This window comes from Aptenodytes patagonicus, chromosome Z (assembly GCF_965638725.1).
Source record: "Aptenodytes patagonicus chromosome Z, bAptPat1.pri.cur, whole genome shotgun sequence".
Classification (NCBI taxonomy): Eukaryota; Metazoa; Chordata; class Aves; order Sphenisciformes; family Spheniscidae; genus Aptenodytes; species Aptenodytes patagonicus.
Genome location: NC_134982.1, coordinates 1,039,203 through 1,056,220, shown reverse-complemented (window position 1 = coordinate 1,056,220; position 17,018 = coordinate 1,039,203). Strand labels below are relative to the sequence as shown.

General features: G+C 42.6%; 1 protein-coding gene across 5 annotated transcripts in view; it reads left to right on the top strand.

The window, feature by feature from the left end:
* Positions 1-307: 307 nt before the first annotated feature.
* Positions 308-17,018, top strand: part of LOC143172360 (WD repeat-containing protein 7-like) — a 151,127-nt gene continuing 134,416 nt past the window's right edge. For 2 of the 5 annotated variants that reach the window (XM_076361705.1, XM_076361701.1), the window contains exons 1-2: positions 3,027-3,122; positions 15,663-15,834. In XM_076361705.1, coding sequence (XP_076217820.1) covers positions 15,676-15,834 — 159 coding nt within the window. In that variant the 5' untranslated portion in view covers positions 3,027-3,122; positions 15,663-15,675. Of the gene's footprint in view, positions 950-3,026; positions 3,123-4,267; positions 4,293-15,662; positions 15,835-17,018 lie in introns of those variants that run through there. The other 3 variants (XM_076361702.1, XM_076361703.1, XM_076361706.1) reach the window with 3 other exon arrangements.

Here is a 17,018-nt window from a genome sequence, read left to right as displayed (position 1 = left end):
GCGGGGGGCGCCGCCTCTCGCGAGCGCCGCGCCCGGCCGCCGCCATTTTGGGAGAGGGCAGCGAGCGAGGGGGTGAAGCCGCCGCCAGGCCGTCAGCCATTTTAGTTGGGGGCAGGCGCGGCGAATTGCGGGAGGGGAGGTGCGCCATCTTGGTCTGGGGCAGACAGGGCGGGAGGCAGCTGAGGAGAAGGAGGAGGGCGGGAGGCAGCTGAGGAGAAGGAGGAGGGCGGGAGGCAGCTGAGGAGAAGGAGGAGGAGGAGGAGGACGACGACGACGACGACGACGACGACGACGGCGGCGGCGGCTGCAGCCCAGCCGCAGGCCCTGCAGGCGGGAGAAGGATCGGGCGCCGCCGCTGGGAGCAGCTACTGAGCCTGGCTGGGCTGTCAAGGCGCTGGATGCCACCCCCTCTTCAGGAACAGGGAGGAGAACCTGTGCGCAGCCTTCCTGTTCCGGGACCCACACCAATGCTTTGGCCAGAACTGGTTCTGGAAACGTAGGAATTAAAAATATGCCGAGTTTTATTCTGCGAGTCTTCTGTTAACAAGAGTTGAAATAGCGGAAAGTAGGTCTTGCTGCTCCACTGTGATTTTTGAGGACGAGTGGAGCAGCACTCTGACCAACGTTAGCTGCTGAAGCTGCCTCTGAGACTACTAGTACCCCATGTACAAAATCAGCAAAGAAACTCACTCAGTTGTCAGAATACCCCATCCCACTGCCCCGTCACGCATCGTCTGCTGCTTTTGAAGCTCGCTAACGTGTGTTGCGTGCTATACTGACATAGAACCGAGGAACTGCGGCAGCTGGAAGGCACCCCGGGAGGCCGGCTCGAGCCAGGGCAGCTACAGCCAACTGTCCAGGCCATGCTCAGGCAGTTCCGAGCATCTCCAAGGATGGCGACTTGGAGACCTCTCTGGGAAATCTGTCCCAGTCTTTGACCACCCTCAAGGTAAAGAAGTCCCCCTTCAGTAAAGACGGTCCCCCCTGAGCCTTCTTGTTAATGTGTACATCGGTGATAGATAAAACAGTATAATTAATGTTTAAAGTAACAAAATGAAACTGATTAACATTCTTATTAGCACCTTATTTTAAGAAAATACTTCCTGTAACTCAAAAAACATCTTTGAGCCTTTTATAGCAGCTGGTTTAAAACAGTTTCTCTAAACAGAGAGCAAGAAAAAAAATACCTACTCCTGTTGTGATATAATGCCCGTGACTTTGACCAACATTGGCTTCAGGAATTTATTATTATAGGACAACTGGAGAATCTCCATTCTCCCAGCTGAAAGTAATTCACATGCTAAATAGGCTGCTGTTACAGACAGGCATCTGTTCTTCTTGGATGACAGGGTATCCATACTCACTTGCCAGGAGTCACGTGGCTGTATGCCATTTGCATATCTCTATATAGATATATTGATATATTGCAGCATTACTTTTATTATCAAAAATATACCAACAGAGTAACAATGTTTATCCATACTTTTATATTCCACAGTTGAACTGACATTGCTTACTAATTCAACAGCAATAAAAATTTGGAGTTGCTTTTTCTTTAGGGAACTGGTGGCATGGAACATATCTGATACCAAGTCCCCATATAGGTGTTATGTGCCAACATATAGTAAAGCAAGTTGTGAACTAATTTCACTATTTTAATTACTTCTGGCCATGAGAAAATGTTCTCTCTAGTTTTAACCGCAGAAATAATTTTCCCTTTCTGTCCTAAACAGCTGTGATGTATTGATGTACACTGTTAAACAGCTGACAGGAAAAAAGGAAACCACCACTGAACTGCCGTTAGCATCAGCATCTTTGGTGATCTGTATGTAACTAAAACCAATTATTCACACATACAAAAAGCTAACAGTAAAAATGTTGTTTCAGTTGCAAAGAAAATGAAGAAATAAAGTCAATAATCTACCACACCTTCTTGGCATGGGCCATTGACAAGGCCCAGAGAACAAATCCAGCTTATGCAGGTCGCTATCTCCAAGACCTCTGCTGTATTTCACCTAAAAGTTGGAAAACGTGTAGGGTAGGAATTCCCTCAAAATGCGCTAACTTAAAAATTGTCCCAGTTTTGTCATTGACTATTTTTTGTAACATTATGGAGATGACACTTCTCTTTTGCAGACAGAAGTTACTGGGTTTTTTTTCCAGTTTCCTGATACTATGTTTTTTTATGAAGCAAAGTGAGTGTGATAACAACTGAAAAAATTAGGAGGCATAAATGCTCAGAAGCAGTAAGGGAAAAAAAATAGACAGGGATTAGTGAAATGTTTGCGTTAGCCACGTTCCAGGATACACTAAGTAAAAACAGAAATTAAAACCAGAACTTTCTCTAGCCCGTTTTGCAATGTCATTACTGACAACTTATCAACACGCTTCATACGCCCCGCAGATGCTTTTGCATAAATTTCACTTCGAGCAGACGTCAGAGAGCAGCATTTTTCACGCTCAAAACCAGACGTATTTCCAAGACACTGCCTTACAGCTTCTGTCATTTATGAAGCCCTTCAATAACTGCTAAATATAAGTTATTCCCCACAGCTCTCCGCTTAGGAGCGTCCCCTGCGAGCCCTTCCGAGGGGCTGGGGACGCGGCGAGGCCGGCCTTCCCCTCAGGGGGGCGCGAAGCGGGCCCAAAGAGCCGCGGGCTAGGGGCTCGCTCTGCCCGCAGCGGATCAGACAGCTCCAGCTGACGCGCCCCGCCCGCTGCCCGCTCCGCGCCGCCGGCCCTGACCGCGGCACCGCGACCCGGCCGTACTGGCCGTGCCCGGGCACGCCTCCCTGCGCCCCTCGCCTGGCCCCGGCCCCGCCGAAGGGCCCAGCCCGGGCCGCCTCCCACCCCGGAACCCGCCCACAGGTGCTCCCTCTCCCGGGCACCCCGCCGCCGCCGCGGCCCTCACGCAGCCGCCGCGGCTGAACGGGGCCGCTCCGCCGCTCGGTTTCCATGGCGACGCCGGCTGCCTCTGCCTGCCGTCAGTCACGACGGCCGAGGGCTTTGCGACAGTGGTGGTAGGAGTCGCGGCAGCCGGCGGTGTCAGCTGGTCGCCGCACCGGGCGCGGGCGAGGGAGCGCGGCGCCCGGGTTCCCTCCCCACCGCCCCGGCGGTGACAGGTGAGCGCCCGCCGGCTACCGACAGCCGTCGGGCTGAGGGCACCCCCCTCCGCGGGCGGGCGGGAGGGAGGTGGCGCCCGGCGGCCCCCGCTACCGGCCCCCGCTACCGGCCCCAGCGCTGCCCCGGCCCCCGGCGGGCTGGCGGCGGCCCTCGGGCCCCCTCTTGCGGCGGGGCGGCGGCGCGGGCCGCCATGTTGTGCGGGAGGACGCGGTGGCACCTGCCTGGGGGCGATGGCAGCCTCCGCCCCCGGCGGCGGGACCCGGGGGGCGGCAGCAGGTGGCGGCCCCGCGGCGGCCTACGGGCTCCCGGCCCCCGCCCGCTGAGGCAGCGGCGCTGGGGGTGGTGCGGCGTGAGCGGGGCGGAGGTGGGCCTCGCCGCAGGGCTCGGCCTGGCGTGCCCTCGCCGGGGGGGCGGATAAAAGGGGGTTTCGTGCGTCGGGAGAAGGCGGTCAGTCACGCCATGGAAAGGGGCGGCGGCAGGACGCCCTCGTTCCGCGGTGCGCGGCGGTGCGCGCCCGCGCCTGGCTCCGCGCAGCCGGGCGGCAGGAGCAGCGCGGTGCGAGCCCCGGCTTCCCCGCAGCCCCGGCCCTTCCCGCCGCATTCACACCGGCGCCCTCGGAGCCGCCGGCAGCCAGCGGAGGGAGGCTCGGGTGGCTTCACCTGCGCGGGCGATGCCGGGTACCGGCTCTCCACCGTAACGCTTGCAGGTCTCGAGCTTCCTCGGGCTTATTCTTTCAACAAGTTTCAACCCAGAATGCACCGCCCTCCTGTGCGCACCGTGGGCTTGTGCTTTTTTGTAATGCCTTGGATGTGTCACGGGAGTGGGTAATAAGCGACCAATTATTAATGGAATGGAGAGCTCTTTTTCTGTTAATGGAAAGTTATCTAAGGGGTGACTCTTCACACAGAAATATCCGGGAAATAATCCTTTACAGGAACTCGAATTTCTTTTAATGTCAAATTTTCATTACATCGCACCCTCTCTGTTTCCTTTTTCCGTGACAGCCATGATATTATTGGCAACTAGGGATATGATTTAGAGTTGACTTTGCAACTGCTTTGGATAACTGTCCTTCATGTGATCATGACAGTTTTAAACTGGAAAAGTATATGCGGATTTAATGTGTCATCAAATTAAGTGCCAGAAAAATCTGCAAACAGCTTTCAAAGGTATCTATTAACTATGATGAAGGATTTAGAGTCTCAAATTATTATTTCGTCCTCTTCCTTGTTTTATAACCTTCTATCTATATAGGGAGTGGTGTTTTTTGGGGGGATAACCAATCTTGCCTTCGTATTGTTAAAGACTTTTAAATCGGACTTTTGTAGTCATTCGCTCAGCTGGGGCAAGCAATAATCTTTCACTGGATTGTTGCTGTTGTTATTGCCACCTAAAGATTGAGGAAGAGCTTGTGTCTTAACTACTTTTCAATTTTTATTTTGGAACACAAGTTTGTGTTTGTTGAATTTATTTTTGATCCTGAGTGTATTGGGAAGGTTTGACAGTAACACTATCTTTTTATTTAGATTACTGCAATACGTAACGGCCAATTCAAGACACAGAGCCCTGTGACAAGTATTGTCTCAGGGTGCTTGAAATACAGATATGTTATATGATGTAGCATTGCAGTTTGGAGATAGCTACTACAGATAAATTGACTTAGGGGGATGTAGAGGTACTGGCTGCACAATGTTATGGAGAAGCTCCTGATTTAGGGAAAAAGCAAAGACGACTTGAGGTGGTGAATTTTGAATCAACAAAGTACGTGGGGATAAAAGAAGGCCAGGTGCCATTAGTTTTTTAGTCCTTGATGAGCATAATGAGAATGACGGTCTGGTTTGTTAGTCATTATTATCTGGATTGAAATCACCTTTTCACTTCACATAAATGTCAAGGTAGCCTAACAGTTTTGACCAAGTTCAAAATAGTAGGTTAGTTCTCTCCTGCAGATATGCTTAGTTCCATTTTAACGAGTAGGGTTAGTGAGGTCAGTGTGAATATTCATAGTAGTAAAATTAAGAGTGCTGTGTAAGTGTAAGTGTAAGACCTGATAGATTGTTTTATAGTATTTTGTATCCTGCAGGTATGGAACAAAATTTCTTTCAGAAAAAAAAATCAGAGACTTATTTGCTGAAAAAGTATTACCTTTTTAAAAGCTTTCTCAGACTTCTCTGTTGGCATGGATTTACAAAGGGCAAGTTGTGCGTAACCACCTGATAGCCTCCCACGATGAGATGACTGGCTTGGTGGATGAGGGAGAGCAGCAAGTGTTGTTTATTTTGACTGTCATAAGGCTTTGACACCGTTTCCCATAAGATCCTTACAGGCAAACTGATGACGTATGGGTCTGGATAAGTGGACAGTGAAGTGGATTGAAAACTCATGGAATGGTCGAGCTCAAAGGGCTGCCCTTGGCAGCATGAAGTCCAGCTGGAGAGTAGTTGAGCACTGGAACAGGTTGCGCAGGGCGAGGCGGTGGAGTCTCCATCCTTGGAGATACGCAGCACTTGACTGGACGTGGTCCACGGCACCCTGCTGTAGCTGACCCGGCTTTTGCAGGGGGTTAGAGAGTATGATCTCCCAAGGTGCCTGCCGATCTGTCATTGGCAGACTCGGCTGTTCTGTGAATCGGACTCATTTTGTTAGATTAATGATAGCTTGAGAAGGCAAAAATATTTTGCATTTGATCCCTTTGTAGCGAGTCAAAACTAATTCCAAAAGACTCTGAAAATTACTGACAGACCTTCAGAAACAAGCGGAATTTAATTGACATAGCAAACTTTACTGACCATTTGTATTTAATAACAGAATTGTTTATTTATTCACCATCTATTTAAAGAAAGGTGTGATTGTCTAAAAAAATATGTGGGTTCTGATAGTGAAAGATTTCTGCAACTCTGGGTAAAGTACTTAATTTTCTTCTCCCTACCTCATTAATCCTTTTTCTCCATTCCCAAGTATTAAATGGAAGAGGTCATTTGTAATTAAATTTAAAATCATCAGATTTTTATAAAATGCATTGGATTATTCAAATGGAAGCCATGATGTAACAGAAATGAGACTTACCATAAATGTATGGTTGTCTTTATGTAAATGGTTTTAGGAGGGGTGTTATAATGCTTAACTAATGTCTTTTTGAATGAGAGATTCTGTATGCATGAAAAATATTAGGCATAAAAATTGCTGTTCATTTGAAAATATGCAATCCACCTAGAAGGTTTGTCCTGATGTCATGGATGGCAGCCATCTCTATATTTATTGGTGGCAAATCTGAATAATAATGTAACTTAAATTCTGCTGAAAATACAGAAAAATGGTATTAACATGTGGTAAACATTGATAGGGGAAGGAATGATTTATACTTAACCTTTCTGAGTTGCTTCGTTTGAACATAAGCACAGTTACATTTATTTAAAAGCAGATGTTCATTTGGAAGCCTTTAATGGTTCGTTTTGGAGCTGTTACATACTGAGAGTATATATGATAAAGAAACAGTCAATTCATAGATGTATTTTTTGGCAGATACTTTTAGCGTCCACACATATCCTAAGATTAATTCTTTATATGCATGTGCTTTAATTGAAATGAATGTGTTTGGAAAGAGCTCTTCTTGGCTTTTGCTGCGTTCTGTTAAGACAAAGGTAGATTTATTTATCTTTTTACTTCTTTCCCCAAAGAAGCGTTCCTTTCTCCTGGCCTGCCTTGTATCCTTCCCAGGTGCCTGGTGTACCTGGATCCATCTCCCCAAGGAAACAGGCTCGAGCGCAGCACAGGACTCGCTGAGCTCAGTCTGGGCAGTGTCATGCCACAGTGCTGTAATGGGACATCAAAGTACTGAAGTATTCCACGAATCTGACTGGATCTATGTACAGCTGATGCTTTCTGTCTCTGTTTGGGACATTCCACTGTGGTTTGCTCCAGACCAGAGCAATCCGTAGCACTTAGGCATGCAGTGCTTCTGAAAGCGCCCAGGTAACTGAATTCCAGTGGGGTCACACGTGGCAGATCACCAACGCGATGGTTGCGTAGTGTTCATGCACATAGATTAAACCTAAAACAGGTTTCCTTTTGGTGACAGAACTGAAGTTACTCTCCTGGCTTTGTAGTTCTAGTAATATTACCGATGTTTTATGTGTGCAAACTGTTAGGGCCAAGTGCTGTAAGAGGGTGAAGAATTTGTGGGCTTCTGTCTGCCTTGTCTGTGCTTTGAAAGTCATCAGCAGATCAAATGAGTTGGGCAGCGTGTTTAGTTGTACTGAAGGACGATGTTAATCGTACCTTCTGGTTATCTCGCCTGGAGACTTCTCCAGTCCCATGTTCTGTTCTTCCTTCCTCTCCTTTGGCTTTGTTTTCTACTTGTGCAGTCTGCAACATCATTATCCCTGCTTCTTAAACCTTTCCTCGTGTATCTATCCACTGGAATATATGAGGGCAAGGAAATCTACGTGCCCACCAGATGCTGTACCGGCCACAACTGTTTCTCTGCACGCAGGGCATGGAAATACTACCAGCTAGAGAATTATATCCACTTGCTAGTGACAGGCATGAAAGGAACCTGGTTTTATTGTCCCAAGGCAATGCAGAGGGGAAAAATTGCTCTCACTAGTGGCTGGGCTTCCTACCATAAATTAATTTTGTTTGCGTGCTTTTTCTGTCTGTAAAAATCCTTATTATGGATGCTGTTTCAGGGTAAATAACTTGAGGCTTACAAGGTTTAATGAGGTCTCGAGGCTTCCCATCATGACTGAAAGTTGTGGGAAAACTTGAGGAAACTGCAAATAAAATGTTCTTGTTCCAGGAACAGTTTGTATACAGGTGGAAGAAGGCTTGTGGATTTTTTGTCTGTCTCTTGCTGTCACTTGGAAAGATAAAAGTATCTGCAAAAATCAGACAGATTGGAATGCTAATAATTTTTAAAAATACTGGAATTAGTTTCCAAGGGTGAGTTGTGGCAGAGGGTAATAACCCGTATGATAAAGGCTTTGAGTCCTGCTGTGGTTTGTATGCAGAGTGTTTTTGTTTAGCTGTTACTCTGATTTGCTGCATGTTAGGTTTATTTTATATGACAGATAAGGCAGAAGACCAGAAAAATTACATGACTCTACCTTTAATCTGTTATAGAAACAATTGTAAAGCTCTGTGACTGTGCATCTGACCTTTCTCTTTATATCCATGGCTATCCTACCTGGTCATTCCCCTGATTATATTGAACAATAAGCTACTGTTAACTTTAAAATTTTCTATGTGTTTGCCTTGTACCTTCATCATCGGACTTTGATTTGAAATTACTATTATGTTTTCTGATTGTAATTTGGTTCAATAAGTTAGCTATGAATAGTTTACCATAGCTTACTGGTCCTGAAAGTGCTAGTTAGTGTTTAGAGGACTATGGCTTGATAAAGATGTTTATGTGAGTCTTTGATTCAGTATTTAATATGTTGTACTTAAAAAATCAGTTTAATAGCTTTACTCAAATAGGAATTTATCCTAGATTATGAAATTTGCCTGAATACCAGCCTCTAAGCAGTGCAGTTGAAAAAGTCACTTGACTATTCTGCCAGATTAGCCTATTATTTTCAATTTTTTTGGATCATCTGCTAATCTAAAGAATCACTCTCTTTAAATACAAAGAACGTAACTGAGATGTATGTCTATATAACTCTAACTGGATTATATTTTGACAATATAGTGGACCTAGTAACAAAAGCATGAAAAAGGCTGAGGTACTCAGAGCCATTTTTGCCTTGGTTTTTATGGGGAAAATAAAAATCCATAGGACTAGACAGTGGCTAATGTGGTTGGGAGACTGCTCTCTATTGTTGGAAGGTTGTGGTGATGGGGGGAAGTTCCTGATGACCGTGGAAAGTCCTGCATCTGAAATGGCACACAGGCTGGGGGACAACTGGCTGGACAGCAGCTTTGCAGAAAAGGAGCTGGGCATCCTATTAGATAAGAAGCTGTGTCTCCCTGTGGCCAAGAGAGTTGGGTGCTGGACGGTGTTAGCAAGACTGTAGCCAGCAGGTCAAGAAAAGGAAGTGCCAAATAGAGAGGAAGGATTACGAGGCTGCACTGCAGTACTGTGTGCAGTCTGGGGCCTCCCGGTACAAGGAAGACATTGACGTGTTGGAATGATCCAGCGGAGAGCTATCGGGGTGATTCAGCCTTTGTGTCTGCAGTTAGGTAAAGATACAGCAGCAGAAAAATGAAGATCTAAGATACTTCAGTTTGAATGAAAAAAATAAATGCATATTTATTTTATATTTTTCTAGTCGTCAAGTCTGGCGAAACATGCCCCGCTGCTCTGGACCATTCTGGTAGATCCTCAAAGAGATGGCAACTTACGGGTATAAGTAGCGGTTATCTGCTGTAGGCGATGAGCGGAAGAGCCAGCATTATTTAGGGGGAATATGAGAGACTGTATGGGTTTGGGATCCTAAGTGGCTCCTATCAGGGTTGTGGAAAGGGACTGAAGAAGAGGGGCTTTGTGACTGCAAAAAAGTGAGTGGAAATAATTTGCTAAGGCAAAAGATAGTGATGCTGTGATTTACATTGCAACTCTCACCTTATGAAAAAGCAAATATGAGGGAGAGAAAAGATCCTTTGTTGTGGGGCAGAGAACAAAAAAAGAGAGCTTCCACTTTTGTCAGGTCTTTTCAGGAAGGTCTTTCCCCACATCCCTGCATCTGTGTATTTATTGTCTCTCTCAGAGAGGTAATTTGAAAGTGAAGCAGAATAAATACAATTATGCTTTTATACATATATATACACACATGCCCCCCTACATACGTGCAATAACACAAACTCATTCTTTTATTGGGTGTTTGGAGGAAGAAAACTGGGATTCTGGCGCCTGTGGAAGTGATAAAGAAAAACTTACCCCTCCGTCTTCATAGGAATTGTTATTAAGCAGGAAGAACTCTACTCAGTTTGACATCTCCATTTTCCAGTTCAAAGTTCCAGTTCCCTTTTCTGCAAAAACAGTTTATTCTAGAGAGGTATAAATAACTAAACCGTGGGATTTCATTTGTAATGATTCACTGCATGCTTTTTGACCATTTGTCAATGGTACAGCATTTATTGCTACTGTAGTTTGTCATCATTGATGTAAAAAAATTATTGATTGCTTACAGACAATAAGTGGGTTTCGGTTTTTGCAGGGGATGTATTCAGTGTTCGCCAGTGATAGAGAAGGGTTGTTCTTTGTAGACTGAATTCTTCAACTGTTAAAATGAGCCTGTGGTATTTTCTGAAAATGAAGTTTTTAATGAAGGCATTGCGGTACCATAATAAAAAACTAGAAGGAAAGAGGTAGTTTTTCTTTTTGCTCTCTCTCCCAACGGTTGATATAAAATATTCTAAGAATTGTGTTTCTCTTGGATAAAAGTTTTGAAATGTGAATATCTGTAGGCCTTTAGAAGGTATTTTTGCTGTTAATGTTTTCAGTGCTTTCTCTCACGCTTTTCTGCATGGAAATATAAAATACATTAGGTTACTTGTATGTGCTAGTATTTTTGTATGTTGTAATATACTTCTCATTCTTTTTGAAAATTCAGTTTGCTAAGTATATACTTATAGTGCTGTCAATTTTAAAGTATTTATAAGTAGTCTGGAAGAGCATTAAACTGACTGCAACATTTCAAGGAACAATTTTGTGCCCTGGTAGGGGAGCTTCTGTATTTATTCAAAAGTGCAGTCGTTTGCATCACTGAAACAATCAGGTGACACGTAAATACTGTGACTTGGTCCCTGAACTGTGAGCAATAGGAAATGAAAGGAATGAGAAGAGATTTTTATGTTCCTTATCAGTGTTTTTACTCCTGGATTTTTCAGCTGTGAAACGATTGATGGATTGCTTTATTAACCATTAAAATTTAGTTCATACATTACACTGATGATAAAATATCATTTACTGTCATGAAAAAAAAACTTGGAGGAAGTGTGGTCAAACAAGTACTTTTGAGATCACTGCTAAACCAGTGTGTCTTTTAGTCAGGGGGGTGAGAGGAATGCTTTGTGTGTGTTACCTGCGGGGGCTGCAGTTGTGGCATCTTTCAGGATTAATTTTGCCACAGTTTTGTATTTCTGGTCCACAGTAGTGGAGCTGCTGAAGGGAGCTTTTTGCAGGTAGCAAGGGAAGAACACCTTGTAAAGAACGTTGTACCTTTATTGGTATTCAAGTGCTTTAATATACTTAAAGCAAAGAAATTTCCATCTCTCCCCACCTTTCCCAGTGTGTCCTTTTTGTTTTATTTCATGACTAAAATTGGGTGGTAAAAGAGTTAAATGGGTATTTTTGTTTCGTTTTGGTGATTTTTTTTGTTGTTGTTTAATTGCAATTTTTGTATTGCATCTGGACACTTTATTTCTGTTTTTCACTATATTTTTATTATTATTACACTGTAAATCAAGTATTTTTAGAATCATAGCTCTTTGGTACAGTCACTGCATTCTTTAAAATTTTTTAATTATTTTACGGTTCTGTATTGTGATCATCCAGACAGAACAATTGATCCAGCATTACATAACAATTAACACTACATTTACAGGCATGTTTTACAACTACTAGTTTCAGCGTAGCTTGTGGTATGTTGCAATAGATTAAATGCTTGATTGTTGGTCTTCATTTATACTTGTTCATTAAATAATAGCTCTTAATAAAATAAATAGTTCTTAATAAAGATAGTCCAATGGGATGCAAGAAATGAGTTGGCATAAAATGGCACTTCATAGTAATTGATATTACTGGTTTTATAATAGGGATTTTGTGAAAAACCATAATGCATCTCTCACCTCTCAGAAGTTTGAGGCTTGGTATGTCCAGCGGGCCCTGTAAGCTGTTTGTAATACTTAGCTATTCATTATTCTGCTCTTGCTGTCTTCCTTCCCCCATTTTTCCATGTACATTATCGTGTTCGATTTCTCTGGCTACAGAGGTGGTTTGCACTGGGAGTATAGGCAGCATTTGTCAAAATTAATAAAAAACTACTTTCTTGTAGAAATTGCACTGTAATTTTTATATAGATGGGAGATGACATTAACTTATGTTGAACTCCGTGTAGTATAGTAAGAAACAATGTTTTGAAATAGAAGGTATTTTTGATGCAGAAAGCACTTGTTTAAGTGTAGGAGTCACCACTGGGAATGGCCAGGGTATTGCAAGATCAAAAGGTCAAGTTTGTGGTTGGTGCAAGCAAGATCTCTGTAGTTGCCTCTGTTTATATCAAATCTGAGTTTGTCTCAAAGGGGAGACACTAAACCTTGCATGATAGTTTTCAGTGGAACTGAAGATTATTGAATTAAATTCCCACAACTTCCATGGAAATCTGAAGCTCGTGCTTGTGCTTCCTTTGAAAAAAAGGGCAGGCGGGATTGTTTTGTGGTGTGGTGTTTGGCGGCAGCTCGGCAGTGGGTCAGCATGACTCTACTCGTTTCCTGGTCAGTTCCTTCTAACTATCGCTGTACATTGGCGTATCGCGGGGACACAGAGGGGAGCTGTGGTTATCACAGTGGGGAAGTGGAGTTGCAGTGAACCTGACTTAGATTCAGGATGACCTTTATTTTTCCTTTGTCATAATTCAGAAATTTTTTCCCTCTTCTGAAGTGCTGTAAAATAGGTTTACATATCTGTGAACAAATGCAAATATTGCTGCATTGGTCAAGCAAGAAGAATATGTATATATCTATAGAAAGACAGGAAAATACGCATTTTAAAATATTTCTTCGGTGAATTCTGCCTGCATTTCAAGTGTTTATACTCCTCTTCTACATCAGAAATTCAGCTCTGGTTTGAGCTGTGGTAAGTTCAGAACATAAACCTCCACAAGATAGTACATAAGGAGCGTTTATTTATTTAACACAACCGTTTCACCCATCCATTTATCACAACATGCTCCAAGCAATAACTTTCCATAACTCAAACTTTTACCGTGGTGGAATAGAGTAGCTCCTACGCTCTGTTTGAATCCAGAATAAGAGACTGATAAGAAAATGTCAGTCATTCTTGACATATTTTCTCTGCTTGATGGTTACGCATACCATTTCTCAGTTGTTTCTGGGAGAGTAATGGTAACTGGAATGGATCTTATGTATATCTTATATAAACTTACCATTAGCACAATCGAAATACAACTTAAATTCCAGCATTTTTGTTTATTAAATGCAGAATATACCTAAAAAGTATACCCAAACCAATCATGAGCTCAGTCGGTTACCTGGAAAGCAGAAGAAAGTCTTGTATTTACAGTTCTTTTCCTGTGCGTGGACTTTCTCATGTTCCCTGCCGCAGGGCGGCAGGCAGGGCGGCAGGCAGTCCCCAGAGCTGCTGGTTGCATCGGGCCTCGCCCAGCCGGAGAACTGACAATACATTGACAAGCTCAGTATAAGCAAACTCGGATTCAAGGATTGTACATTACAAAAACATTTAAGTGGTTGGCAAGCTCAGAATGTTGCTAACAAAAACAATAGTTTGTTTTGGTGTTTAAATCTTGTGATAATCCGCCTAACTGCTTTTTATTACTACAACTTGAGCTTCTATGATGTCTTCTTTCTCTCTGAAGTTACAATTCAAAGACCTTTGTTGTTCTCTATTTCCCAGTTACCAAGAAAACTTTGGCTTTGTGACAGATAAAAATTTCTCCATGTTGTTTGTGTCAATATATTTTAATAAATTAAATGTTGGCATGAAGATAGTGTTGCATCTATTTCTTGTTGGATAGTGGCCAGAATCCAGTCTGTATGGCAAATCATGGTGATCAAAACTACCTTCTGATGTTAAATAAGCACATCTAGTGCTACTGTAATTCCTCAAAATACTCTGTTTCAGTGGCTGGCTGATCGATTGATGCTTTGTATTTCAATACAAATTGACTCTTAAAAAAAAAAAAAGGCATTTTAGGTCCACAGATGAACTTCACGAAACTTGTCAAATCTGCTCAGTCAGCAAGTTTGGCTGAAGTCATACTGCAGTGCCACTGAGTTTTACTTGCAGGGCTTTTTTTCTTGTCTTGGGTTTCAGCAGCATAGCAAAGCTCATACAACAGCATGCTTGCTGCCCATCGTTGTGCTGTGCCACGCTTCTCCCTCGGTGGGAGCTGAGGTTGGTCCACGGGGAACAGTTCACTCTGCAGCTTAAAGCTGGCTGGGGTCAGCGGGGCTGGGGCTCAAGGTCTTGTGGAAACTGGGGAGGGGAGAAGGGGGGTCACTTGTCACAAAATCATCAGCGTCAAAATGACTGGATTACGTGAGACCGTCGGCATTTATGCAGAATAAATAAAAATGCAACCTTTATTGAATAAAAGGTGACACAATGGATCCTAAAGTGCCCTCATGCAGGAGGTCACAGAAATGGAGTCAGTGCCTACTCGTCAAGTCTCAGTCTCTAAATCCCTTCAGTTCTGGTTTGGGATCCAGGATTGGTGGTTGGCAGCGGTGGAGAAATGAGGGAGGATAAGTGGGCTGCACTTGCTGTATTTATTCCTTTCCTAGCTTTCTTTAGTTCTATATAGTGTTGATAATGCTAGTAAGAATTTTTCCCCCTAATACCACATTTTTGATATTGCATGTTCTAATTCCTTTTCCCTTATCACCCTGTCTAAGCAGCTTTTGCTTGCATGTGGCTCTGCCTGTCATAGAAGGCAGGCTATAGAAGTACATCTTTAGTTCTATACCAATATTAAGGAGGTGACACTTTGAAAACATTTACCACCAAGGCTTAGAAACCAGAAACTGAAAGGTTCAAAACTAATGTATATCTTTTAATTAGGCTATTTCTATTTTTAATTGGCTTTTATTTGTTTAGTTAGCCTCTTTAGCTGTGTGTGTGAGGGGGAGTGAGCTGTCAGAGTATGAATTAAGGAATGGCATTAACCTTGAAAACGTTTTTCATCTCTAATTTCACCTAATGCAGGATACTAGATACTCCAACATAAATATAAATTTGAAAAAGCTGTGTCAATGTGACACTGTTCTAACAGAACAGTATTTTTGAAAAGTGTGCAGTCACCTATAGAAAGCTCCGGAGCCTATTTTTTGACTAAAGGTTGTTGCATTTGCGAATGGGGATGAACTCTACTATCGGGCACGTAATAGCTGCTGCAGCCCTGGGACTTAAAGCATTTGTTACTTCAAAGTTATTGTATAAAGAGTGATTTTGGCAGAAGTACCTGTATGCATAGGGAAATGCTATTTGGTACCTATGCGTGTAGGGAAATGCCACTTTGAAAAGTATCTTTTGCAAAATGTGTAGGAAATCAAAATTGTGAAGTTATAATACTACCACAGTTCACTGTATTTTTCAAGTGACTGTTTAAAGAATGTTATTTAATCCATATATGAAAATAACACATTCCCTGATGAGATGATTGTACACTGTATTTTATTTGAAGAATGGCATATATAGTGACTGTTTCTTTTGTATAAAATGTTTATGAAGTACCTTCAGACTAGTATTTTAAGTTTTTTTGTGAGGATAAGAACGTGCTAAGTGCAGGAATAGCATACCTGCTGAGACATAATATTTATTATCTTGATTAAATTGACAGGCGTGAAAGCAAAATGGCAGGAAACAGCCTCGTTCTGCCCATAGTCCTGTGGGGCCGTAAAGCCCCCACACACTGCATATCCACCCTGCTGCTCATGGAGGACGTGTCAATGATCGTCACGGGATGCCACGATGGGCAAATATGTCTTTGGGACCTTTCTTTGGATTTAGAGGTAAGGCTAAAGTCTGTATAATCTTAATTTTCCTTGTGTTTAAAGCGCGTGTCGTTGTTGCCAGTGTGATTTTATTCTTTGATATTATAGTATCCATTCTGGTCTTCAGTTCTTTCTACGCCCTGTTCACTTGTCCTTTCTTCCTCCCTCTCATGAGGCCTGGATGTGACACTACATGCTTCCTGTAGTGAGTATTTCAGATTAGAAAGAGGCATTTTTGCTCTTGAACTTTGTTGCTGCTCCCGCAGTAATTTTTTAAAGGAATCACTTCCTCTTTTCTGGAGCTGCTCTAAACTAGTTGTTACTTTCAAGTTTAGCTGCTTAATACTGTTTTGTGAAAACAGATTCTAGTGATCAGAGGACTGTACTTAGAGAACTTTTTAAGGTTATTATTTTACTCAACCATTTTTTTCCATGAAAACTGAAAGAGAAAAAAGGCTAGTAGCAGAGAGAAAGGTTGATGATTGATTGTTTTATGCCAGTCCCTGCCCTAGAGTTGAAATCTGCAAGTGTCTATTTTGAATGTGATCTCGTAGTTTGCCTTGGTACAAAGAGTTTTAAACTCTTGGAATGGAATAGCAAAACAATCCTTTCTTGTAAAAAAAAAAAAAAAAAAAAAAAAAAAAAAGCAGCATGCTTCAGGAAAAGTTTACACTGAATACCTAAAAATCTCGATGTCTGTGAGTTACGCCAGACATAAACATAATTTATGGGGGTATTTATAAAGAAAAAACGAGAGAAAGCAACTGGTTCTTTCTAGAAAGGACAAATAAAGGGCAGTTTTCTTTTTTTATCTTTAATCTATGCATGGGCTTTATATAAACTTACTTGTGAATATATAGGGTTGTGAACTATACTTGATGGGGGGAAACTATTGTCGCAGTACAACATAACTTTTTCGTTCAAATTGGGCCAAATTCAGTTTATGATTTAAAAATATTGATAGCATGAGTTTGATGCAAAATGCATTTTTTCACAAATTTGCATTACAGTATTGGGCAGAAACTTTTTTTTTTCCACGTACTATAGCAGCATTTGGTGCAAACTCTTTCAAGATTATATATCCACTGCTGTGCTAATTAAATGTGTGTGTGTGTATAGTAACACATGTATATTTATATAATACATAAAATGGAAATCTGGAATATGTATATTCTGGTTCAGTAATAGTGCCTATTTTATTT